Genomic DNA, 25,304 nt, shown 5'->3' with positions numbered 1-25,304 from the left:
AGGGGAGGGCATGGCTGCAACACCTGTGCTGCAGAATGCAGAGCCCAGCACACAGCCCCAGCTGGAGGTGGGGACATCCCAGGACCAGAGGAGCCTGGTTGAACCAGGCCCATCGCTGCTGGAGGAGAAGGGCCCAAATCCCCTCCCTGACACTGAGCTGGGAAGGAGGGAAGGGGCTGGAGCAGGACCACCAGGGCTGTGATGGCCCCTGGGACAAGATGGGTCCAGGCCCAGCAGAGGTTCCACCAGCAAATGGGGGCTGGGGGAGTGGTGCACCCACACCCTGCAGTGCAGTGAGGTCCCACCGGGCCAGTGCTCGTCCTCAGAGATGTTCATGGGTGGGAAGGGGCTTGGTGCCAGCTGTCCCACTTGCACCATGCTTTTGTGTCCCTCTGCGCCCTGGGGCGGTCCTGCAGCCAAACGTGGACATTTGGAGAAAACGACGGTCAATGCTTTGCCCCTCCAGAGACCAGCAACTCTTTGCGCTTCCAGTATCTGATCTGCTGCTGCAGTTGGACAAGCACAAAGCCACCGATGCTCAGACAAAAGTTGGTATCGCTTACAGCTCCCGCTCCTGGCAGCCCCATTGTGAGACTGCCAAAATATGAGTTTGAAAAGGAAGGAACGCTAACAGCAGCTTTCGAGGTCTGCAAAGATAAAAGACAGAACGCCTGACAGATCTCTCCCAGGCAGCTGGTGGGACAAAGAACTGAAGCTCCTGCCTCTTAAAACACATCCCCAGTGATGTGACCGACACGGGGTGGGTCACGCCTGAAGCCAGCCAGGGCCAGGAGGCCACAGGGCAGCAGTACTCAGAGCCACCCTTGGCAATGTCTGGCAGCCCAAGCTTCGGCCCCCTCTGAGCCTCCGTCCCCTGGTGCTGGGGCCTGGTGGTGCCTTCCAGAGCTTCACCACAGCCCGGTCACCACCTGGCAGATGGCAGGAGCAGGACCCACAGGGGCCATCTGAGTAATTAACGCAGGTAATTAACACCTTCAGGTTCCTCACTCAACCTGCTGCTGACCCAGCCACCCCCGTCTTTCCGCGAACCACCTTCTACCGACCCAAGATGTACAGACACAACTGTCCACACACACCGTTCGAAATGTTTTTAAACGCTTTTATTTACAGTGCTAAGTTGAAAACAATATATATATTTATATCTATCATCCTCGTGATGTCTGTGCCATAGAAAATGCTGTGGCTGTATCGCCTTTAATTTACAAAAAATGGTCACAAGAAAATCTGAAGGGGAAAAAAATGGAAATCAAAGTTTGGTCCCCAATTGTTTCTTGATTTGTTTTAAAAAAGCCTCCAAATTAAAAAAATATGCAGTTCAGATGAAATTCATATATAAAAACAACCCTTATCTTCTGAAAAATTCACGAGGGCCAGCTTGTTGTCATGTAAACCAGGAGAAAAAAAAAGCTTAAGATAAATTCTGTCTCCGTGTGTGTCATTTAATAGAACCGTTATTTGCTTGTAATACTCAATTTTCTCCTTGTCTCCCAGGGTTCAGCGGGAAAGCAGGCGACGGGAGAGGAGGCCTAGGACTGGGAAACGCACCATGAAATCTGTGCCCGCAGCCTCCTGGACTCAGGGAGATCTGACAGCAGGTCTGGGGAGCAGAAGCTGTCAAGAATCTCAGACATACTAGTGACAAAAAAAAAAAAACAAAAAACCCAACCAAACAAAAAAACCTCCAAAAACACTCAAGAAAAAGGAGGGCAAGTGAGAAGGGAAGGAGGGTTGCCTGCCACATGAGTAGCCTGGCCGACGGGCCTGGCAAGATCTCATACAGGGCCCCAGAAAACGAGGAGATTCTTGAGGGAAGAGGATCATTTGTAAGCAGGGCAGAGCTGAAAGAACTTCCGGGGGGGCTGGAATAACTTCATCTGGGGAAGGTCACGGATGGGGCAGGTCTTCGGGTGAGAAGGAAACTGCTGTCTTCCCTGTTTGAGAGCATTTCTAATCTTTCCTCATCTGAGATTGTGTGAAGCCAGAGGCTAATGGACAGTGCAAGCACAGGCTGGAATGGAGGAGGAGAGACGGACGGAACAGAGGAGATGGGAGGGAAGGACTCAAGCTGAAGACCCGTTCTCTGTCTTCTGTCTCTTTGGATCCACTTCATCCTATGTAGGACACAGAGCGGGGAAAAAAAAAGGAGTTACCACCAGTCACCACACTAAGGCACATCATTTCCCCACAGAATTCTTACTGCTGCTCTTTCCTCCGTATGGAAATCTGTCTGACCCACCCTAAATCCACTCCTCTGAAGGATCTTTGAGTGCCTGACACAACTGTTCCATTGACAGTCACAGTTAAGACGTGGACAGCTCCATTTGGTGGGACATCCCCGCTGTGACTTTCCGGAGGTACAACAAGCCCAGGCTCACGTCACTTCAGATGGACCCTGCAAACCACCCTTGCAACTCCACCTTCTGGCCTGAAGCCCAGAAGTCACAGGTGTTGGAGGGGTCATCGCCCAGCACAATCTCAAGCACCTTGACTCTCTAACACTCAGCACCGTGGCTGCCAGTGGAAGGACTTCCTGCAAGGAGTCTATGGGGGTTTATTATCCCCTTGCCACGTCAGATTTGTTTAACCATCTGCTGCCAAAGCAGCAATGAGACCCGAGGCCAATTTGAGACACTCAGCAACAGCATCCGCGCGATTTGATCAGCACATGGCACGTAACCTAGTTCCACCTAGTTCCTTCTCACTGCTATTATTCTCACACTATCACTCACCTCTTCCTCCTCTGCAGATCGTTTTTCTGCATGACCATCCTGCTCTTGCCCATTCTCGTCTCCTTCTAAGCAAAAGCAAGAGAGGAAATCTCAGGTTAACTGAAGTAGCATTTAACAGAACGCAATCTTGCGGTCAGAGGGCTCAGAGGAAGAATTTCCCTCCATGATCTTCTCTTCCCCCACAGCCCAATTTCTCCCATTCTCCCTCCACCAATTATTCTTACCTTCATCCTCATCACCTTCTTCTTCATCCACATCATCAGGATTATCTTCCTCATCCTCTTCAGCTCCATTTTCCTCATCCTGAGTGAAACAAATTGGTCAGAGCAGAAACTGGCATCAGGATGACATTCCCATGTGCTCTTTGCTGCAAGCGCAAGAACAATCTCTGCAGCTCCAGCCACTTCAGAGTCCAGTCTCAGATGTCCATCGAGTGACCTGTACACCGTTACTCAGACACCATCATTCCCACCATCCCAGCCGAAACCCTCCTCCCAACCAGACGTCTTTCTAAAACCAGTCCTTCCAGTCATCTCCTCCCCCCGCCAATATGAACCTCCCTGACTACCGCAAGCCTTACATCCCGACAAGCTGCTGCCATCCCATCCCAACAATCAGAACGTCTTGCTGGTTACAGGCTAATGACCTAGCCTGCGCTCGTAGAACATCTGCTTCCAGGTCCCTTCTGACCTTCATCAATCTGTGCATTTCCTCACTGTCCCTCCCCCCCACCTTCTTCAACTTCCACTCCCTTATGCACACCTCCGGATACTACAGTCGGTGCAGGACCACATCTCCTGTGCCATCTAACTCCTCTTCGCCCTTGACTCCCTTCCCTTCTTTGATCTTTTTTCTTCTCACTGGGCCATGATGACTGCACTAAGTCCTTCAAGCCTCATTCTCCACAATTATCCTATAGCTCGCTCTTCATTCACCCCTCTCCCCCGCGAGCTCCCCTGGCCTGTCCTCTTTCTTAATCTCCCATATTCCCTTCATATCAATTACGCGCAGCGAGCCAAGCTAACCACCCCTTGTAAAACCCTCCCCGACGCCTCTAAATCCGTCCCCCAGAAGGGCCTCACCTCTACTATATCCTTCTTCTTTTCTTTATGGACCGCTTTCTCCTCAAGTTTTTCCTTCTTTTCTTTCATTTCCTATACGCGAGATGCGAAAAAAAAAACAAACCAACCAACCGTGTTCTGGTGGTTAGCGGCAAGAAAATAAAAGACGGGGGGATGCTTAAACAAAGAGGGTTTAGAGGAGATGCGGAATAATGGTGAGCGGAGAACATATTAGGTGTTAAATCTGCCCTCCCTGACAAAGAAGGGAAAAAAAAAAAAAAAAAGAGGCAGCGAAAACGCGTCAGAGCTACTTTTAGACCACACACATGTGGAAACCAGAAGTACGAAAGAGTTTAATGGTTTGGGGTTTGTTTTTGGGTTGCTTTTTAAAAAAAACAAAAAAAAAAAAAAAAAAAAGAACCTTGTCCGTAGGATCGAGGCGTTTCCGGCCCTCCCCCCCGCCACCCGGGAAGGGGTGTATATATATATATATGTATGTGCGTGCGTGTATGTGTGTGTACCCGCGCTTTGTGTCCACACAGTTCGCCGGCCGCCCGGGACGACGACGGGGCCGGGGAAGGGGGAAGCCACCGCCGTTAAACCGTTAAACCGTTGCCTAACGGCCCTGCCGCCTCGCCCCCCCCCTCCCTCCGCGAGGCGAGCCCAGCGCGCGCGCCGCCCGGCCAATGGGGGGGCGGGGGCGGGGCGGGGGGCGCGAGGGCCCCCTCGCGCCCCCCGCCCCGCCCCCGCCCCCCCATTGGCCGGGCGGCGCGAGGGGCTCCCCCCACCACCACCCCCCCTCCGCGCGCGCCGGGGCACCTCAGACGCCGCCGTGCGCCCCCCGCGGTGAGGCGAGCGGAGCCGGCGCCCTTCACTGCTTCCCCCTACCCCCCACCCCCCCCCAATACCGTCGGGAGCGAGGTGGCCCGGGGGCCGGGGGGGTTGTGTGTGTCTCACCTTAGCGCTCAGCTCCGCCGGCGCCTCCTCGACGCGTTTTTCCGACATCCTGGCCCGGGGTAGAGAAGGGAAGAAGAGGCCGGTGGGAACCGTGTTCCGAGGGGGAAGCCCCGCGTGGAGAGAGAGAGAGGGAGGAAGGAAGGAAGGAAAGAGGGGCGGACGGGCGGCCAGCGGCGGGAGCGCAAAGTCCCAGCGATTCGGAGGCGGCGGGCTCCCGCCCCGGGGGCCAAAGTACCAGGGTCTCCCGCGGTGGGGGGATACAGCGGGGAAGGGGATTTATACACCGCCCGGTGACGAGGGAAGGAGGGACCAGGGGGAGGGAGGGGAGAGGGACGGGAGGCGGAGGAGGGAGGAGAGAGGGACGGGCCGGGCTGCGCCGCGGGGAAGCGCGGCCGCTAGAACAATGTGCGCTCGGCGTTACCACACGGGCCGCCGGCGGACGCCCGGTTCCGGGGGCGCCCCGCAGCCCCCGCCACCCCCCTCAGGCCCGTCGAGGCCAGACGGGGGCGCGAAGCACGAAAGCCCGGCTCCGCTTTCTCCGCGGGGCTGCGGCACCAGGGGCTGGCCGGGGGGGTGGAGCCGAGCCCTCTGCCCGCCGCGGCACGGTCGGGGAGCCCCCCGTGCCGCCTGGACGCCCCTCCGCCAGGAGTGGTGCCGTGTGGGAGGGCAGCGCTGGCGACGGTCAGGCTCACGCGGCCTCCTGCCTGGAATTTTCCACTCCAGCTGCCCGCCTTCCCTCCCTCTCTTCCTCCCTCCCTCCCTCCCGCTGGAAGCGCTCCCGGCGGCGGGGCTCCTCCCGCCCGCCCCGCCCCTCGGCTGGGCCCCCGCGCGGGAACCCGCGGGGGCGGGGCGGGGTGTGAGCCAGGCTGCTTTTCCCGCGCTCTGCCCGCGGCGGGAGGGAGAGGGAGGGGCCCGGCTCTCGCGCGCACTGGTGGGCGGGGGAGGGGTAGCGAGCGCATCCCGATTCCCCATATAAGGAGGGACAAAGTGGGTGGGCGCCTGATTGGGTGATTCAAATGAGCCGTCTGCCTGGCAACAGGCTTTCTATTGGCTGTCGGGGGAAGGCTCACTGGAGTAAATGGTGGGGTGTGTGCGCGCCCAGAGAATTGCTGCAGTGAGGAGGGAGGGGCTGCTGGCACGTGGGGCGGCGGAGAAGGCGCGCGAGGGACGGCGTCTGGCGCCTGTGGGGCGCTGCGTGGCTCGGTCCTTGCCCGTCTCCCCTTCGACGGGCGCCGCTGCTGCCCTCCCCGGTGCTGGTTGGCCTGTCCCGGCCCCCGGGGCGGCTTTGTGAGGAGAGGGGCCCGTTTTGCCGCGGCGTGGGGGGTGGACGTTACCCGCACCCGGCGCTTAAACCGGGGGAGCCCCCGGTGGCGTGAGTGGCGCCGCGCCTCGGTGCCCCCAACCCTGTGGGCTACTCCGCGGGTAGCACGGTAGGTGTCAGGGCTGGGGCCTCCGTAACCCGGCGGCTCGGGGCGATGGCGGGGCGCAGCTGCCGTTCTTCGTCCGGAATAGCCGCAGCCGCCCGCTACCAGCCCGGCCTCCCGCCTGGGCGGGGAGGCGGCGTACGGCGGGCAACACTGACCCCTGCCGCCCGCCGCGGAAACCGGGCTGGGACCCCGCCCCGATCCCGGCCCCTCCGGGCAGGGGGCGGCCCGGGGGGAAGGCTCGGCGCCCGGCTCCGCGTCTCTGCCAGCAAAATCCCTTCCTGCAGGACGGCGGGCCGTGTCTTGCAGCGGCGGGGGTTTGTTGGTGGCTGAACAGATGTTCCCGTAGCCGCGCTTCGGGCCGTTGTTTGTCAGCGTGAGAGGAGGGGAGCAGGATGACTAAATTCCCTTTACCTTTCCCAGAAGATTTCTGTTGTCCCACATTTAGTCACTGTCATGCACAAAAAACCTGCATGTATTTGCAAGCCTACGTACAAAACCAAGCGTGCACATGGGTACATACGGATGTACGAGCGTACGCAGCCATTCTCACGGGTACGAGGCAAGGTCATTAATCCATCTGGCTGGAAAGTATTTAGGCACAGAAGCCCTTCTTCTGTTTCTGATACGAACTGAGTAAGCCTCCATGCAAAGTCAGGATTTAGAACTGTGGCTCAGAGTTTAGTCGAAATGTGTTTCAGTTTGAGCATTTAATAGAAAAAGCGATTGGTACTTGTGGAACAGGGAGGGCGGTAAATAACATACCTCCTGAAGGAAAGTATGAAAGAGGCTGGGTAAAGTATAATCTGTGTGACAAGGGGGTGGGAGGTTCCCACCTTGTCATCTCGTCTCCTCCGCAGCTACAGCTGCTTCTCTCATGATCTGACTAATCTGCCTTCTTCCTAGCTACACACAGTGCATAGTGCCTGCCTCAAAGAACTGTCATGTAACCCAGACACACAGATCTCGACTAGTACCGAAATAACAAATCACAAAAATACATGCATTAATTATATTTTTTTTTTCCACTGCTGTTCCATAAGGCCTCTCTGGCCAACTTCTCGGGTCTATTTGCTATCAGCATTCAAAACCTGTTTTGGTTCAAGTACGCATCATTAATCGCTCTCTTCTGCAAGAAGAAAATCTTAATTTCTGGATCTACCCCCAAAAGTAGGACCCAAAATAATATATAAAGTGGACAGATGTTGTTCCTCTCTGCTTCTCCTTGCAGGAGACACATGGCTCATGGCTGTGCTGTTGTCTTTGCCAATCCAGGTTTTTTATCCTTTTCTTTCACACACTCAACTGCTGAAAATGCAAAACTACAGCAGCACGCATCCCTCGGCAAAGACGTTTTCACATTAATGCACAAACAGGCCTTGACACAACATCCTAGAGGGGAGAAAGGAAGGATTATATTCAGTGATGTCGCTGTGCCCAAAGCGCCTTGTTGTCACAGACAGGCACACCCATGGATGCAAACAGACAAACACCTGTTTGTCTTCCTCTACAGGGAAGAGCGTTTCCAGCTACCTGTAGGATGAGGCCGCGTGGTCAGCTCTGCAAACTGCTGCGCCACCTGTGACCTCTCCCTTTCACCCCAGCCTTGCAGCCTCACGTTTCCCCTTCCGCGCTCCCCACCGTATCTTCTTTGCAAGTTTTAGCTTCTCTGTTGCTTCTCAGCTTTTGCCTCTTGCCTGTGTTCTCGGCAGTGTTCTTCCCGTGGCCCTCTCCCTGGATTCTCTTTGTGACAACCTTTATCCCATGTACAAAACTCATCTCGCATACCCCGCTTAGTTTTCCACATGTCCTATTTTGCCCTGCGTGCCTGCATCAAATGTATTTTTCCCCCTAAATCCGATGTGAAACTCTTCTTTCTGCCTTGCGACATGCCCATTTCTGCATCCCAGCTCTTCTTGCCCTTCTGATCCTGATGGTGAGATTCTCTTGGCTTCTAGCGTGCAGCTGCTTCACTCAAGCCCCGAGGGCATCCCTTAGCTGTCTCACCTAACTCTTCCCTGTGTCTCCTGCTCCTCCTCCTGATTTGTGCCATCCTGCATTTCATCTGCAGGATCCATTTGCAGCTTTTCTCGCTCCCCTCTCCCATCTGTGTTTTCCCCTTTGTCGCAAACGCGAGTATACTCATTGTGCGGTCGGCAGATGCGAGTCCCTGTAATCTTTGCCTCAAGTTGCTTTGCCAACTCAGCAGAATATATTCCGTCCTTTTCGGAATCTTATGTCCTTAGACAAAACGAGGGAGGTGCAGAAGTTACACGATATATCATTGTTTGGGGACACAGACAATATGCCTGCCTGCCTGCAGCCCGGACAACAATATGAATGTAATTTTCTCGGTACAATAAGTTACGATTTTTGCGCTGTACCCTGTTTGTGCCTTGTGTTTATGCAGGTGTGTGCATGTGTCTAGAGGCAGTATAGTGGTGATGTTTTCTCTCTGTTATGTGCATTTACTTTTGTAAGTACAGAAAATACAGTGCTTTTCTGCTGAGGCTTGTGTTAAGCTTGCATGTGTGTGTCTTCATACGTGAGCATGTGCTTCCATACAGGTCCGGGCTTTCACACATGGTATAGCTTCTAGTATATGGAAGGTGCATGCACCTAGAAGCAAGTATTTATGCATTTTGTTGTAATACCTTGCTAGTCTTGTCATTCTATTCTGTTGGGGGGCAGGGACTTCGTTGTTTATGTTGAAGGCTGAACTAACTCTGAGCCATTTTCTGAGCAAAAGCAAAACACAATACTGGGTATTTCAAGAATTTTATTCTGTGAGCTAACTCATAAGTGGTTACAAAACTCTTCCAAACTGTTTGCTGAACAACAAAGGAGCAGAAGCTTGTCTATTTGCATTAACTTTTCTTAGATTTACATAAATTCAGACACAGACAGTATCTGTCCTTTCACTTACAGTGAAACTAGCAAAATCTCAATGTGTGGAGGGAATGCGTTTGAATGCATTTATGTATTTAATACACACTATTCTGTCCTGTGTCCATTAAGAATCCAGGCAGATAATCAGTTTTGTTCTTCTTTCATGATGCTGCCTCCTGAAGTCAAGAGCAAATACCCAAGAATTCAACCATCAGCCAACTTTGCCTTGGGAAATGGGCTTCCTGAGAGGGAACGCGTTTAAATATGTTTAAATACTGCAGAGGGCTGGGAAGCAGGATAGGTAACACAAGGAGAGGAAGCAAGAGGAGCAGAAGGGAATGACGAGGGGTGATACAGCCTGTCAGAAGACTGGAAAGGGAAGTTTTCAGTCGTGATTTTTGTGAACCTCTCTTTGCTCACACAGCACAGATGGAGGTCGTGGTTCTCACTCACAGCGTGACAGACACATCCTTAACACGAGCAAAATATTCTGAAAGTAATCGCTGCCGCGCAACACAAGCTGCAGCCACCACAAGCTGGCTCTAGCATCCCAAATATGAATTGTCGCGTTTGAGGATGAAATCGGAGCCGTCCTTCGCTCAGGGTGCCCTTCATCTGAGGTCAGAGTTAGTTGTTGGGCGAGGATTACGTAAGAGGCACAGATGAAGGGAACTAATGAGAAAACGGCTGTGGGTAGCTCTGACTTGTGATAACGAGGATTTCTTTGTCTTACAGGCATCCACAGGGGCCCTGGAACATTTGGACACATCGAGAAGCTCTTTCTGTTTCGCTGGCCAGAATGATCGGTCCCTGGAAGCAGCAGGTAACAAGGCAGGATTTTTTAGCATACTGTTTATTTACCTTCACGACGTGATACTCAGTTTGCTTGTAAAATGCTCCTGCCGTGGCAGCTGCCCTTTGGCTGAGGGTGCTGGGGGGAGGCTGCCCGGCAGCAGCCGGAGGTAGGTGGGAGAAGGTGGAGTTGAGGGCAGCGGCGCCATTCATCCCTCTGCCATTTTGCCCTTCACTTGCCTGCTCCTGGCTGCCTGCTGAGCTCCTTCTTCCTCCCTTTCCCTGCCGTCCTCCACCGCCTCCAGCACAACCTGGGCAGCTTAAAAAAAACAAAACAAAAACAAACCCAAAGCAGAAAGAAAGGAAATGGAGAGACAGAGTTAATGGCTTTTATTCATGACGGAAACAGAAGCAGCCTAATTAAGAGAATGTGACAGGAGCAAGATGGGAGTCTTGCTTTTCAGTCACGCCCCCACGTGCTTCGTTATTCTAGCCTAGCAAACGGCCATCCCCTTGGTGCACGTTAGATGTAATGTGGCGAGTACTATACAGAAACCTCTCCTACAAATAGTGCAGTAGCACAGCTGCTGCATTCCTCAGAAACGTGGGCTTGTCCGCCTTCCAGAAAAAGCTTGCGTTTCCAATTCCTCCTACCAGGGTTTCACCCAGCCATTTGCCACCAGCACCACCCTTTGTAAGCTAGATTCCCTCAAGATCTGCTGAACTGGTAAGATACCACTGGCAATGCAGTCTTTGGTAACATCAGTTCGTCAAGTGTAAGGACTGCCTGTAAGGCTACAGAGGTACCCAGTAAGACTGACATCCTCAGCTCCCAGCCTCCTAGACTCAGCCCTCTGGGTCGCAGGCCCCTTGTAGAGGAGCAGTATTAGGATCAGAAAAAGGATCTGCAAAGCAATATTTGTTCCAAACTCTATTCTGTTCCTTCCCTGTCTCTGTGTTTGGAAGGCCGCAATGTCTGACTTAGTACTTGGAAAAAAATGAGGAAGTCCTACCATCTCTAGGACATTCCAGGAGTGGTAGGACAACTGGCGTCTGCGGGACAGCAAGTCATTTTATCCCAGATCTGGGGAAAAAAAAGAAAAAGAAAAAAAAAAAGAGATGCTTACATTCTTTATCTGCCTTTGAATCTTGCCACTCAAGGTCAGCTCCACACACACTAATCAAACACCAGGAGAGCCTCAGAGCAAAAGGAAAACACACCAAACAGGAACAGTTTTCCAGACCGGAGGTCCCTGAAGGATTATTCAGGGTTGCAAAAGAAGCAGGAGAGACGCCTCAGCGTCTCTGTAGTAACTGCAGTGCTCACAGATCAGCGCTGAGCTGGTGACAGGAGGGTGTTTCAGCAGCTCACCTACCAGCGGCCTCGCGGAGGAGGTCTGTCACCGCCCTGCCCATAGGACCTGTCTCCACCGTCCTCCACCAGTGTGCTGTCCACAGCTTCCCTCTCGTGGACATCAGTGTCAGCCTCTGAAGAACGCACTCACCAGATGCGGTGGGGGCATCAGAAGAGTCTTCTGCATACGCACAGGCATGGGCCTCCAGAGAGAGGTCTTCTCTTCTTTCTGGACACCAAGCAGTTCTGAGACCTGCTGTAGCAAGCGTTGCCAAGTCCCCCGTGCATTCCAGCATGTAACGCGTGCTGCCAGGTCATCTTCCTCTGTCAGACTCCAAAATCCAAGGGCACGGCTCCTGCCACAGCCCAGGAGTTCCATTTCTCAACCACATCTTGCAACCTGCCATTTCCAGTCTCCTGGCACAGCTCTAGTCTGGCTGCCGCACATGGCTGGCAGGATGCAACCGTCAACAGCAACACCACTACGGAAGCGTGCCCTGGTCCCAGGCTGGAATGAGTCAGTCTGCTCTCTTCCTTCTAATCTAGTGGAGCTGGCGGTAGCCAAAGGCAACCGGCGTTCCCCTGGGATGGTGACAGAGGCTGTCACCCCACGGATGGGGGCAGGTTCCCCGCCACCGCTGTAGGTGCAGCACCCAGTACCCATGCTCCGGCAGTGGTTTCTGGTGGGCACCCGGGGTGATAACCTTCAGCCGGGTGATGGAGTACCTCCACTTTCTGCTCTTGGCACGGGCAGGCAGGCCTGTGGTTGCCCTGGGCCGAGCGCCCTCCCTGCCGCGGCCTCTGGCGGTCACCAGCCGCCGGGGTCACCATGGCTATGAGCTGCCAGGTGGCGACCGCCCGTCTCCCCCGTGGTGTCCCCCCGCCCGGCGAGCGTGGCAGAGGCTCCTCGTCCCTTCAGCGCTGGCCTTGCCCCGCCCGCCACTGCCCGGGCCCGAGGAACAATGGCCCCTTGTGCCCGGGCCTGTTTTCGCTCGCTGCCAGCTGCAGCTCGCTCCCGCACCCGCCACCCACCTCCCAGGCCGTACGGCGGGCTGCCCAACCCGCCGCCGCACCGGCCTTCGGCCTACGACCCCCTCAGGCCGGGGGCCTCCCCCGCCGCGCCGCTGGGGGGGGGGAAACACACACGCCTGGCGGCAGGGGGCGCTCTGCCCAGCAGCCCTTCCGGCGGCGCGGGCCGGGGCGGGTGCGCATGCGCGGGGCGAGCCGTCCGGGGCGGGCCGGGGCGAGCGCGGTGCCGGGCCGGGATGGGAGCGGAGGCGTGAGCGGCCCCGTGGGCGTCCCGCTGTCGCCGGAGGGGAAGGGCAGCGCCCGCCGCTCGGCACCCACCGGCGAGCCGGCAGGCAGGGGAAGGGGCGCGGCGGAGGGGGCCGGGGGCGGGGCCTGGGCCCGGGCCCGTGGTGCCGGGAGGGCCGTGGCGGTGGAGGGGGGCGTCGCGGCCTAGGGCGCCGTGGGGGGAGCGCTGCCATCGGCCGCCCGGGATGGGGCGATGCGGGCGGCGGGGGCCGCCCGGTTCAGCCGCTCGTTCCCTCCCCGCCTTCCGCCGTCCTCACCCCCCTTCTCCCCTCCGCAGAGGCCGCCCCCGACCGAAGGAAGCATGTTTCGGCTGATGAGGGATGGTGAGCCGGAGGACCCCATGTTTGCCATGTGAGTCCAGCTGGGCATCCTCTGGGGGGGATGGAGGGGGCGGCACGGATCATCCCCGCGGGGGCTGGGGGTGCCCTACCCTCGCGTCCGGCCAGGAGGGCAGAGGGCCTTGCGGGCTGCGGGAAATACCGCAGCAGCTGTCTACGAAGGAGAAAAATACAAACGTTCTCTTAAGGGGCAGCACAGGGAATAACCTGGTTCGCGTTGGTCTGATTTCTGTAATAGAACGTGGTCTTGGAGGAAACCATAATTAAAATAAAGTAGGCCAAAAAGCATTGCAGCTGCCTGAGGAAGAGAGGGCTGGAATACCTAATCTTTTTCTTTGCGTAAGAATTTTCTCTTTTTTTTTTTTTTTTATTATGCAAAAGAGGATTTTGGTTCAGGTAGATAAAATCTGCTGTTCTGTCCAGTGTTTGTTGCTTTTCTGCACAGGAAATCATTAATGGAGCTGGAGAAGACTGCTAAAGCAGTTGTCAAGTTGTAAGGAACTAAGTAAAGAGAAGACAACAAGTAGTTTTGAAATACGAGTCTTGGAATCTAACAAAGGTCCCAAGAACTCCTCCTGAGATTCCTTTTACTGAATGTTTTTGTTTCTGTCCACAGTCCAGAAATTGGATGCTATTGATTAGTTTTGGCAGTGAAACTAAGTTGGCGGTCCTTGACAAAGCAGATAAGGAATAGACTGTAATATAGTAAGAATTTGATTATGTTAAGCGTGGCACTCCTAGAAATTTGGCGGAATTAATTTATGTAGAATAGAGCCCATTTTTTTTGCTTATAAAATTTGTAACAAGAAAGAATTTTATCATCCGTAAACAAATTAGCAGGAGAGGAGACCTTGATGTCCCAGTTAGTCACAGAATGACTGTGTTCTCATTGGTGTGGCAGATGAGAGTCTAGCTTTTATTATGGGAAGCATTTCCAGTAGAGACAGAAAAGTATTGGTTTGTAGTAGATGCTTTTGTGATCTCAGGAATATTCTATGCTGTTGAGGTTATTCATGCTCCAGAGGGATAAGGGCAGGCTATAGGATGTGCAGGGAAATGCTATGGTATTTCCCAGACTTTTTTTTACTGCCACTATATTCTGTGACTGTTTGTCCTGATCCTCCTTTTTCTCTCCTTGCTCCTCCAGCATGTGTGAATGCGTACAGCCCTCAAAGTGGAGGCTGCAAAAGAAGGAGAGGAAGGAAAACCAGTTAGGGACCCCAGTTATTGTCCTCTTTTCCTCTCAAATCCGCGAAAGCTTTATGGGGTCTCAACCTCTTGGCAGATGTACGCATAATAATATTGTAGGAAAACAGCAGATGAAGATTACTTGGGGTGGAGGGATGTCACACAGTGTCAGGATACAGAGTCCATTCTGGAGGTTTCAGTCTTGCATTTGAGTGTGTCTGTGGAGGGGTGAGAGGACAATATCTAGGATCGCTCTCTGGTCCCTTGAAGTGTAGTCCTCTCTTTGCAGCCAGGAGGGTCTTCGTGTACCTCCCTGTAAAATGAAGAACTGCTCTTTTGGAAGGGTTTGATTGTTTCACAAAGCTGTTAAAGGGTTTTGATGGCACAAGAGGAAATGAGTATGAAGCGATGGTGGTACCTGGCCTGCATATCTGAGAAGTGGCTTTAATCTGTTAGAGCAGTGAGGTTCTGGAATGGCCTTGGCCATGCTTAGTCCTAAAGCGTTAGTGGGAGCAGAACACTGAACTACTTCTGAACATACATCAGTTAGTACCTGAGAGGGATTGTGTGGTGTAATACTTTCTATTCCAAGAAGTAAGACAGGATCCAGAGGTCCCTTCCAGCCCCAGGGATCACCGTAAGCAACACTGGGTTCTTGTGATTCTGGGTTTTCAGCTTGGAAAGGAATGTACAGTTACATAAGAGAAACTCAAAGGCAGAATGGGTGGATTATGCAAGGGCTTTGTCTTCTGTTGTCCCTTCCTCAACTTTTGTTCTCTCAACCTTTCCGAAAGGGACCCTTTTGCCATCCACCGGCAGCACATGAACTGCATGCTTTCTGGAAGTTTCGGGTTCGGCCCGCTCCTAGGTATCACGGATGGGACCACACCTGGGGCTCGCCAGGCTGGCCGTAGGATGCAGGTAAAAGAGGGGCTGAGTACAGGATAGGATTTCTTAAACTGTCTTGTTAGCTTATCTCTTCCACTGTCACGGGGTTGGGCATGTCCCTCACCTTCACATGGATGGTGGGCACAGAATTAATGTCTAAAACAGTGTCATTCTTGTCCTTTTCTTTATTCCATGTACATTAATAAACTGCGTTTCAAGTTGAATGGTAGGAAGGGAAGAAATTCGTGTTATTTCTCAAGGCCGTAAATAATATAACTGGGAAAAATTAAGGAATATCCCTTTCTTCCTGGTTTGTTAAGAGTGGTATGGTTTGAACTGCCATGAGCCTGTGGGTGACTTTCTTGAATTGTTTGTGGGGCCTGAGTGTTCCCGGTTCTGTTTCTGAGATGGACAAGGGTGTTCTGAAGAGGATCTAATGTTTGGCTCTTGCAAGGTCATTTTCTGTTCTGTTTTTCTGTTGTCCTGGCAGGCAGGAGCTGTTTCACCCTTTGGGATGCTCGGCATGGTAAGTTCTCTGTTCTTCGGGGTGAAACTAGAGGCTTTCTAAATAGTAGCTTCATACTGAGATTCATCAGCGCTGTGTGCAACCAATGCTAAAATGTAGCCATCTGTGAGCAAGACCTGTGTGTCCTAACAGGTAGGGAGGGTGGGAAGGTGTGAAGAGAGCACAGTGAGCTCTAGATTTATAGTAAACAGACTACGGGAGAGGGTATTGAACTAGAACTGGAGGCAGCTGTTTTCTGTTGGACCTCTCATTGAGTTGCTGTATGGCTTCACGCCTTTCCCTTGTTTCCCCTCTAATGTTCTAATCTGGTCTGTGAGCTGTTTTAGAGGAGAGATTCTAACACTGTTTATGTGGGGAGGTTGTATTTGTACCTTGACCAGAGAAGAGCCCTAAAGCTGTTACAGCACAATATTTCACAGGAATTGGGACAGTTAATATCCAGGAAGAGCAGATAGGCTCTTAATAACCTCATATGTCTGAAAAGAAGCTGCAGATCTGTTTGGAAGTAATGGAGGAACTGTGACAACGCAAGGAGAAGACTTAGCCGTCAGTAGGCAGAGTGATTATTGAACCTCCTTTGCCAGTGGAGGTGGATGGAAAAACCAACAGAATACTTCAGGTGAACAGGACCAGAATGAGAATGACTGCGTGTATGTGAGAACAGCGTGCCAATCTCTGTCATCTACTAAAATAATACAGTGGAAATAGGTTATTCCAGATCCAGCAACTTTAGCTGCCTTGCTCCGCAGGATTGCCTCAGTGAAAGAGACTAAGCGTCCCTGAATTGTTGTAGCTCAGAGGAAGATTAATAAGAATATAAACAGACTTCAAAGGATAATAGTGTTGCGTGTGAGTACTGCTCTGCTGAAAACGAGAACAAGAGGATACTTGAGGAAACAAAAAAATCAGCAAGTTTAAACTCACATAGTAATTTTGTTTACATATTGCACAATTAACCTGTGAGACCTGCTGGCCCAGTGTATTACTGCAGCCTTTAGGTTTACAAGATTAAAAAGTCAGGTGTTTGTAGAGAAAATAAGAAAACTTGTTATTATGTTAGAAAGAATACAGTCAATGGAAACTTCCCTGTGGTTTAAATTAAGAGCTGACAGTGATGTGGTGAAAATATCATTGAGGATGACCGTCTTATGCTTAAGATCACTGTAAGTGCATACCTGACATTTCCTCTCTCAGCTTTGCCGAGTGCCTGGACTCACAAACCGCCGTGCATCAGGAGTCAGACCCAAACTAAAAGAACAACCTTTGCTGTATCCAGAGATCTAGAGAGCCTGAACACTTGGGCAATGCAACCTGAGAGAATGGAGAGAACAGCAACCCCACATCCTGTTTTTTTTTTCCTGTGCTACTGAAAGAAAGGGAAAATAACAAGTCTTTTCTTCTTAGGCAGCAGTTTTTTGTCCCTTGCAGATAGTTTGTTGTTCATGCCCCCCTCTATCTTTCCAAACTGACTGATCTTGTGTTCTCTTTTCCTTTTCATCAGGCAGGTGGCTTTATAGATATGTTTGGGATGATGAATGACATGATTGGAAACATGGTAAGAACTCTCTATAAGCCAGTCTGTACTGAGGGGAGTACTGAGGGTGCTCCTGCCATCCCCTCTAAGGTCTCCCATCTTACTGTGCTTTGGTCTGGGCTGTGCTCAGGCTGCCCCAGCGGCAGAGGCTGTAAGCCTTGCTCCATGACCAGGATTCGGTGATAGAGAGCTTGTTCCTGAGGTGTATCCTCTGAGTGGAGGGAGGAGAGACGGGCGAGGAAGGAAGTGTGGGGGTAGACCTGTTTAGCAAGAAACAAGAAATAATTTAAGAGGAAGATGTATTCTCCAGAAAGATGGACCCATGGGAATTCTATTCTTCCTCTTGTAATTTCTTCCTACTTTGTCGTGTGTAGAGGGAATTAACTGCCATGTCTTTTTCACTCCCATTCCTTCTTTATACCATTCCCCATTTCTTCTTGCAGGAGCATATGACAAGTGGTACTAACTGCCAGACATTTACCTCCTCAACTGTCATCTCCTATTCCAACCTGGGTGATGGACCCAAAGTCTATCAGGAGACCTCAGAGATGCGTTCAGCACCTGGTGGGGTAAGGAGGGGGCTGCAGTGCATCTTCCCCGCACAAGGCTGTTGGTTTTGCTGTGGGTGGAGAGACTTCATTTGGTGTGTCAGTGCTGGCCACCCACAGCACTTCTGCTTTGCAGTCAGTTGTAGTTTGAGGAATGCGTTGTGACTCACTGAACCATGCTGAAGGCCACTGGGAGGGGATGGGAAGTGCTGGCAGGGGGGAATCCATTTCCCTCTTCATTATGTTGCGTCTGACATCCTGGGAGTGGTGGCGGTGCAACGTGACTGAAATACTGCGCGCAAGAATCAGAGTGCCTTATGGGGCTGGGAAAATGAATTAAAACGTTGATCCTACATGGGAATCTGCCCTCAGATCCGTGAGACTAGACGGACCGTAAGGGACTCCGACAGCGGCTTGGAACAAATGTCGATTGGACACCACATCAGGGAGCGGGCCCACATCATGCAGCGATCCCGGAACCATCGCACGGGTGACCAGGAGGAGAGGCAGGACTACATCAACATGGATGAAAGTGAGTACTGCCCGTGTCCTCCTCCCGGCAAACCCAGGTGCTGCTTCCCCACCTCCTCCCCATCTGAGCGTGTTCTTTCCTGACATAGGTGATGCAGCCGCATTTGATGATGAGTGGAGGCGAGAGACATCCCGTTTCCGGCCGCAGCGGGCGCTGGATTACCGACGTCATGAAGGCGGCAGTGGCCGCCGGGCTGAAGGGACTCGTCTTGCGATCCAGGGCCCTGAGGATTCTCCCTCCAGACAGTCCCGTCGGTATGACTGGTGAACCCAGAGCAGACCTTGTGGGGGGTGCAGCGTGGCCACCCCCAAATCTACCTACACGCTCTTGTAAGTCTTAACAAGCTTTTCTCACCTTCTACTGTGTGGTTGCCTCTTAGCAATATGATTATTTTTTCTTCATTGCCCCAATCGTTTATTATTTCGACGTGTTGGTTGGAAATGGGTTTTCCCACTAAATCTAGAGAGCAGGGGAATTTTGAGAAAATAGTGTTCTGAACGGAAACATGGAAGCTGTTTAAGTTAGCTTTGTCATCAACAAAAAAGTGTGGTGTCAGCCTTAACTGATGGTTGAAATTATATGAAATGATGTAGGATTGCAATCTGTAGCGTGTTTATACTGTCGTTGTATAGAACTTGGAGACCATTTGCTGTCAATCCAGTTTGAAATATAAGTAAGTGCTGGTGTCTGCTCTCCTCTGTTTTGAATAGGGCTTGCTAGGATGTGATCTAGTGCTTCAAAAGGGACTTTTTTTCCTTTTTTTTGATGTCTAGACATCGTGTCTTTATCTGTCTTCTGTGCTGCTTTCTAGTCACCACTTACTCTTTTTATGTTCTCCGTTTCCCTTCCTCCCAGGTACAGACAGTGAAACTCTGAAGCCCCTTCAAAGCACCACTTGGACCTTCCTCAAATTTAGTATTAACTTCCCTCCCACTTAAGAGTTGAAACAAAGCAACTAATTTTCTGCATTGCTCTTTTTCGCCCCATTTGGGTGCTGCAGTAGGGCGTGGGGAATCTCACTGATGTGCAAGGAACGCATTAATTGCCCATTCCCCTTCTGCTCTCCCTTGGTTCTGTTCTTTCTGCCAGTAGTGGTGGGCATGAGGAGCTGCCACCTTGCCTCTTCCATCCTTTCCGCTCTTTCTGTGCTGGGTTGGGCTGGTTCTGAAGTTTGTGTTTAGTCCCCTGTGAAAGAAATATGAGGGAATTCTGCTAGAACCCCGTGTCAGTCCCTTCACCGGGACAGAGGCTTCGATTCCCCTCCTGCTCCTTTGGTGCAGCTATGGAGAAGCAGAAGGATGTGTGCGTTAGAGAAGGGAGGAGCAGAACAAAAGCTGGATCAGCCTGTGGGCCCCCCCCCACCCCCTGACCCCTCTTCAGTCAGCTCCCCCACTTTTTTAATTTGTGAAACTTGTAACTAGATGTTTACTGAATAAAGAAACAAACTGTAAAGAATTGTTGGATCAGTCTTTACCTTCAGCTAACCTGATTGTACCTGCCGTGGAATTAAGTAGCCTCTTTCATATCCTTGGGAAATTGCTGAGGAGAAACTTGGTGTTTAATTCTAAGGCTTTATTTTCTTATAGAAAATACCCTTATAGCCTTCCCATATAGTTAACAAAGTGAGATAATGCTCAACATGGAAATTGTGAAAAGAAGACCCAAGAACCCACTGTTTGCAAAAATACCCTTTAATTGCTGTAGTTTTGCTGTGCACTCAAGGGAGATTGTTTGGTCTTTCTTGCTGCCTGGTCATCTGTGCAGCCCTGAATTGGGCCTCTGGGGTACCTGCATGGCCAGGGAATATTTTCATTATTTTCTCATTATTTCTCTGCAGCAGAGGCTGATGTTGTTACGAATGACCTTTTCTTAACTTCGTCAGTATTGGGTGAAATTTAAGAGGTGCTGGGAATACAGGACGAGGGAAGATCTCCTGGGTTCTTGGGCCAGTTTCCCACTCCAGCACGCACTCTTAAATAAACCTTTTCATCAACTCATTTGGAAAAGAAGGCAGAAAATTGATGCGTGACTTATATTTGGAAGTGGTGTGCTGGGATCTTGCTGTGTATCCCTGTGTTCTATGTACATCTGGGTGCTAACAGAGGGGCAGAGACTTCGCTGAGGACTGATTGTCTTGCCCAGAAAACAAGATGCAGAATCTGGCCCCTGAAAGCTTGGGGAAGTTTCCATTCAAGGAAGTGCAGGGCGATGCTACACAGAAAAAAGCTGGGCTTGGGAGAAGCTTAGTGGAGGACAAGTCATCTTGGATTTGCCAGACTTTGAGAAAAGGAGCTGGAGCAGCAGCAGCCCTCATCTCAGTGCTAGTCTTGAGCTGGCGCAAGATGTGGGAACCTGGTACTTCAGTCCAGTGAAGAACCCACTGGGCTCAGAAAGGTGCTTACAGCATCGAGACGGTGGCAAAGTCCTGGCCATTCTTTGAGGCAGTGTCTGAGAAAGAGAATAGGGAAATGGGCGTGGTGGTGGTGGGGATTAATTTGGATTTTTAAGATGTGAGGATCCGTTCCGGCTTGGTCATGGAATTCCTAATCTTGACAGAGAACAGACAGAACTGTGGGAACTGGGACTAGTGGTACGAACTGTTGCAATAGTGACTCCCTACAAACTGGGATGACGCTTGAGCAGATGTGTCTCTTTCTCAGAGAGAAAAGCCTTTATCTGGATTCGTCCTCTGCGCCCTGTTAAGGGCTGCTCTGCTTGTGCCCTCTGGGACCCTTGCGTCCTCTTGCACTTGGTGGTGTGTTGTGGGTGTGATTTACCTGACCGCTTGGGCCTTGCTAACTGCTGTACAGTCATGGTCAAGATCTTGTCCTTCCCCAGGTGTCACAAGGCTCTGGTAGCCTCGGGAAATGTAAAAGAGGTTCAGTTAGAGGAGGGCTTTGTGTTCAGGCTGGGAAGCAGAGACAGGAGCCCAGGAGAGAGTTTGAGAGGTCCCAAATCAAAGAGAAAGTATGGGCAATGTATTGGGAGGGTCTCCCCTTCACTAGTCCTGAGGCTGACGTGGTACATTAACCTGTGAGTTCAGAGAGCAGAAGGTTTTTTCACAAAGAAGGGGGATGATAAACCTCCCTTGACTCCTCTGGTCCTGAGAGGCGGTTCCTCACCGGCTGCTGGGGCTTCAGCTGAAGAAGCCTTCTCAACTGCTCCAGGGTGGCATTGATCTCGGCAAGGTGGCACTTTTCAGTCGCTGGCTTGAAGGGATGCGAAGGCCAGGAGAAGGGAGCAGATCTGTACCCTAGTGGGGGCCTTTTGCTGAGTCGTGCTTGTGGCTCTCCCCTTTGCCGATACCCTGGTTTGATGAAAACTCACTTACTGATCACTGATGTAGCTTGTTAATCCAAAGGAAAGGCGTGCAGAGAATTGCACAGAGGTAACAAAAGGGTATGTGTGCACAACTAACAATTTACTCCTCTTCAGCTTCCTTTACACAAGCTGTGAAAAGCTGTAAGTTGTTGTAAGCAGGTACCTGACTCTGTGCCCCGCACCGCTCTCATGGAGCTGCCTGAAAACAAGAGCACCAGTGCCACCAGAAAGCCCACCTCTGTTACACCACCCAGACTTCGCCTGGTTACTTGTTTTCCCATTAGTTACAGTTTCAAGTGAAAATAGTTTCCTATTAAAAGTAGTCCCATCCCTGGAAGCGTTCCAGGCCAGGCTGGATGGGGCTTTGAGCAGCCTGGTCTAGTGGGAGGTGTCTCTGCCCATGGCAGGGGGGTGGAACTAGATGATCTTTAAGGTCCCTTCCAGCCCAAACCATTCTGTGGTAGTCCACCTGCTGTATCAGGGCAAAGGGAAGGCCTGGGATGAGTCTTTCACATTTCTAAGATGTCTGTGACAGCTCTTCCAGCAGGACGGAGAAAGAGAAGGTTAGATGTTCCCAACGTGAAAGCCAAAGAGTGTTTAAGATGCACAGGGTGTGACTCCAAGCCATCCTTATCTAGCCGGTGGAGACAAAATCCATTCCCGCTCCTTCTCCCACAGCTGTCACCTCCACGTGGGACTAGTTGAAGCCCCAAAGCGATGCAGTTCAGCGGTACTTCTGGATCTTGCTAAGGAGCAAGTAGGACACCTGGAGTGAGGCAGAGGGGCTGGCCGGGATTAAAAGGAGGGGGGAACAACAGGGGGTGGGGGGCAGAATGAGTTGGAGAGAGGCTGGAAACACTGGTGGAAAGATGGATGGCATAAGCTGGGATGGCAGTACATTAGCTACGCACAGATAGCATAGCAACTTAAGGGGGTTTGTCTGTTGTACATTCAGTTTTACATATTTGAAAATCTATCATGGAAATAAGAGCCATTAAAGCTAGCAGGAGCTTCATCCTTAAATGTTTTTGTCGGTAGCCCCGAAGCTCTTTTCCTTTCACTGCACTTTTTAAAGCATTGCAGAATAGCGAGGAAATAACCTTGTGCCCATATTTGTAAACGGTAAATGAGATTATATCTGCAGCTGTAAACCAGTTAAAGTCAAGATAAGAGATCAAAAATGCAATAAATTTAAAAATAAAAATGGATGTATATGCTTTTATAATTTTCTCAATCTTACTTTCCCCAAATTGTTCCTCTCCAACAGCTGTAATATTTTCTGATTAAATCATGGGTTGGGTTAACAAAGGCACTACCGCAACCTAAAAGTAACGGTTACAGCAGCACAAGGTATCTTACTCACCCACACAAGACTATTCCCTGATTTAAAAAAAAATAAAAATCATTAAAACAACAAAAGGGCCAATATTATAAATTTTAGTTCACTGATAGATTTCAAGTAATGAGGGGAAAAAGAGACCCCGGAATATTAAATTATTTCTAGTAGGATGCTCTTCCGAAGCGAATGCTCATTAGTAGCGTGATTAATGATCTGAAAGAAGGTATTAAACCAGTGCCGATGGAGCTTTCAGAGGACCCAAGGAACAATGAAGGTGATAAACGACAGACAGAGACGAGGTGTGCAGAGCAGTCCGTAACTGGTGGTGTGCTGTTTGTTTATAAACAGTAAGTATTTTTGGCGGCAGTGAAAGCAGAAGGACGTTCATCCGGTAACATAAGTGCAGTCTGTGGTCTTTCAAGACGAAGGACTGTTTTCTGGAAGCTCTGGAGGGACTCCAGAAAGAATTAGGGGATTGGGAGATAACCAAGTAAATGACTTGCCTAATTCCTCAGCTGTGGAGGTGGGTGGCACTTGGAGGCATCAGCCTGCCTTCACCAAGAAGGGAGGTGAAGTTTCTGCCCTGGATCACAGAAGCGAACCCATGCTGTGAAATCTGAGTACACGACACTGAAAAGGACACCAAAGGTTAGAAGGACACAAGAAAGGAGCAACAGGGATGACCCGAAGCCTGCAAACGCCGACCGGCGCTACAGGAGAACGTGAACTCAAGGCTCTTGTGTCTGAGCTCGTTCCACGTGAGCATGGGCTGGTGCTACCTGTGTGGGAATGAGGTTTCTGACAGCAGAGGGCTCTTCAACCCAGCGGAAAACCTCCCGCCACCTCATGATGGAACTGGAAATGAGATGCAGACCTCCACGGGAGAGCGTGATCGTTAGAGCATACCTGGGTTTTTCCAGCTCGCACGACTCCAAACCTAGATGGGGCATCTCAAAGAGCAGTTGGGGAGTGGGTGCAGGAATGGGGGTGAGGTAGTTCTTGGCCACTTCAGGAAACCAAACAACGTGATTATCCCCGTCCCTTCAGGCTTTAAAAAATCTATGGATCAGAGAGGAAAGCAGACTGGCATGGGGGTAGGCTGCAGGGGAGGGTGGGAAGGGGAAGAAGAGACCTGCTGACCTGACGGGGACTTCAAAGCTCACGGGACCACAGAGAGAGCTGCAGGAAATGGAGCTCTCCATGGGCACAATGGATTGTTTGGGAAACAAGCGTGCGCTTCCACGAGGAGAGAGTATAAAATCCCACAGGGAAACACCACTCCCGTGGCACCAACTCCAGCGCTGGAGAACAACAGGAGTTGTTCTGTTGGAGTTGGCGAGTTGGTCTATTTAAAATAGACCTCAATATAGGGTCTGGGTTAAAAATCACTTGTTTGATTTTGCAACATTTTTCTACTTTCCAAAACGCTCTAAAAAAACAAAAAAATCAATTGATTTTATTTTTCAGCCCTGTCTTAAATGTAATTTTTTTTTTTTCCTCCTGGGACTTTTTTTCTTTTTTTCAAAGACAACACTTCAAAAAAATGTCCTCACGAGGAGACTCCACTTAGGTTATTCTTACTTTGACTATCCCCTCACATCTGGCTGTTTTGGCGGGCTGGCTTTATCAATCCTGAGGGCACCTACTACAAACTTAGAGGGGTGGGGGGGGGTGGAAGGAGGTACAAAGGAAGGGGAATAGAACAGACCCTGCCTATCTCCAACTGCTGGTGCCGTAGCGATCAGAGGTAAGCTGGACGTAGAGATACCTGCCTCACGATATCCATGCCTCGCTAATAAGAGAAAAGGAGAACAAAGATCGCAAGAAATAAATACGTGAGTAAATAAATAAAACCCAGACACGTTGCCAAATCAGATGAGGGTATCACACAGGAGGGACCGGGTGGCCTTAAAGGTGTCAGTAACAGCGAAGGGACTAAGGTTAGTAGCACAAAGTAAAAGGCACGTAGGACCTAAAATCAATACTTTCTTAGCTGTAAACTGGAGCCTCGTTGATTGCAAGCAGCAGAAAAGAAGAAAGGCTCAGGATCACCGGTGAATCATCTAGTAACTGTAGGCACCTACTGAGGCACCGAGGAGAAGACACACGCCATCTGGGAGGTGTTTCTAGTAGCCAGAGGTATGTGTCACTGTTGCTATGCAAGATGCTGATCGGCCTTCACCTGTGGAAGAGAACCGTGCTCATTTCAAGCCAAAAAAACCCCCAAACCTTAATTTGACGTGCAAGTAAGAGCAAGCTTGTAGGACAGCCTACCAGCCACAGAGAGGTCACCACGTACTGGGAGGGGCTGGTTTGTTTAGTTAAGCAAAGTGAAGTCCATACTGAAGGGACATAAACACCAGGGAGGATGAACAGCTTCAGCCAAAGCCAGGCTGTTGCAGGCACAAGAGACTATAAACTAGCTGTGAATCCATTTAAGGTGGAAATCAGAAAAACTTTCCAGCCACTGCAGCAGTCAGGTTCTGGGGCAGCCTGCCAAGGGGACTAACCGGGGACAATAAAATTTATCAGTTTTCGGCTGGCCCTTG

At 51.2% G+C, this 25,304-nt stretch overlaps 2 protein-coding genes and 1 long non-coding RNA gene across 4 annotated transcripts; 1 reads left to right on the top strand and 2 right to left on the bottom strand.

Annotated features, from left to right (window-relative positions):
• Positions 1–1,106: 1,106 nt before the first annotated feature.
• Positions 1,107–5,514, bottom strand: PTMS (parathymosin). Its single transcript, XM_063353683.1, has 5 exons — positions 4,769–5,514; positions 3,833–3,904; positions 2,975–3,053; positions 2,751–2,815; positions 1,107–2,132 (listed from the first exon to the last, which is right to left on the bottom strand). The coding sequence occupies exons 1-5, from the start codon at positions 4,814–4,816 to the stop codon at positions 2,082–2,084; spliced, it is 315 nt and encodes a 104-aa protein (XP_063209753.1). The 5' UTR covers positions 4,817–5,514; the 3' UTR covers positions 1,107–2,081.
• A 3,009-nt stretch (positions 5,515–8,523) lies between these two features.
• LOC134524041 (uncharacterized) lies at positions 8,524–12,417 on the bottom strand. Its single transcript, XR_010073480.1, has 3 exons — positions 11,250–12,417; positions 10,887–10,957; positions 8,524–10,192 (listed from the first exon to the last, which is right to left on the bottom strand). It is a non-coding gene; the product is annotated as an uncharacterized LOC134524041 (long non-coding RNA).
• Positions 12,418–12,423: 6 nt separating this feature from the next.
• MLF2 (myeloid leukemia factor 2) lies at positions 12,424–19,550 on the top strand. Of its 2 annotated transcripts, XM_063353653.1 has the most exons (9): positions 12,424–12,588; positions 12,819–12,892; positions 14,862–14,988; positions 15,446–15,481; positions 16,983–17,036; positions 17,459–17,584; positions 17,936–18,095; positions 18,184–18,424; positions 18,951–19,549. In XM_063353653.1, exons 2-8 carry the CDS (start codon positions 12,843–12,845, stop codon positions 18,360–18,362), a joined length of 732 nt encoding a protein of 243 aa, XP_063209723.1. In that variant the 5' UTR covers positions 12,424–12,588; positions 12,819–12,842; the 3' UTR covers positions 18,363–18,424; positions 18,951–19,549. The 2 variants fall into 2 exon arrangements, with proteins under 2 accessions (XP_063209723.1, XP_063209714.1); XM_063353644.1 differs by lacking the exon at positions 12,424–12,588 and having other exon boundaries at positions 12,602–12,892; positions 18,951–19,550.
• Positions 19,551–25,304: the final 5,754 nt, after the last annotated feature.

Source organism: Chroicocephalus ridibundus, chromosome 1 (genome assembly GCF_963924245.1).
Source record: "Chroicocephalus ridibundus chromosome 1, bChrRid1.1, whole genome shotgun sequence".
Taxonomy (NCBI): domain Eukaryota; kingdom Metazoa; phylum Chordata; class Aves; order Charadriiformes; family Laridae; genus Chroicocephalus; species Chroicocephalus ridibundus.
Note: the sequence above shows the minus strand (reverse complement) of the source record. Positions and strands in the feature narration are given on the sequence as shown.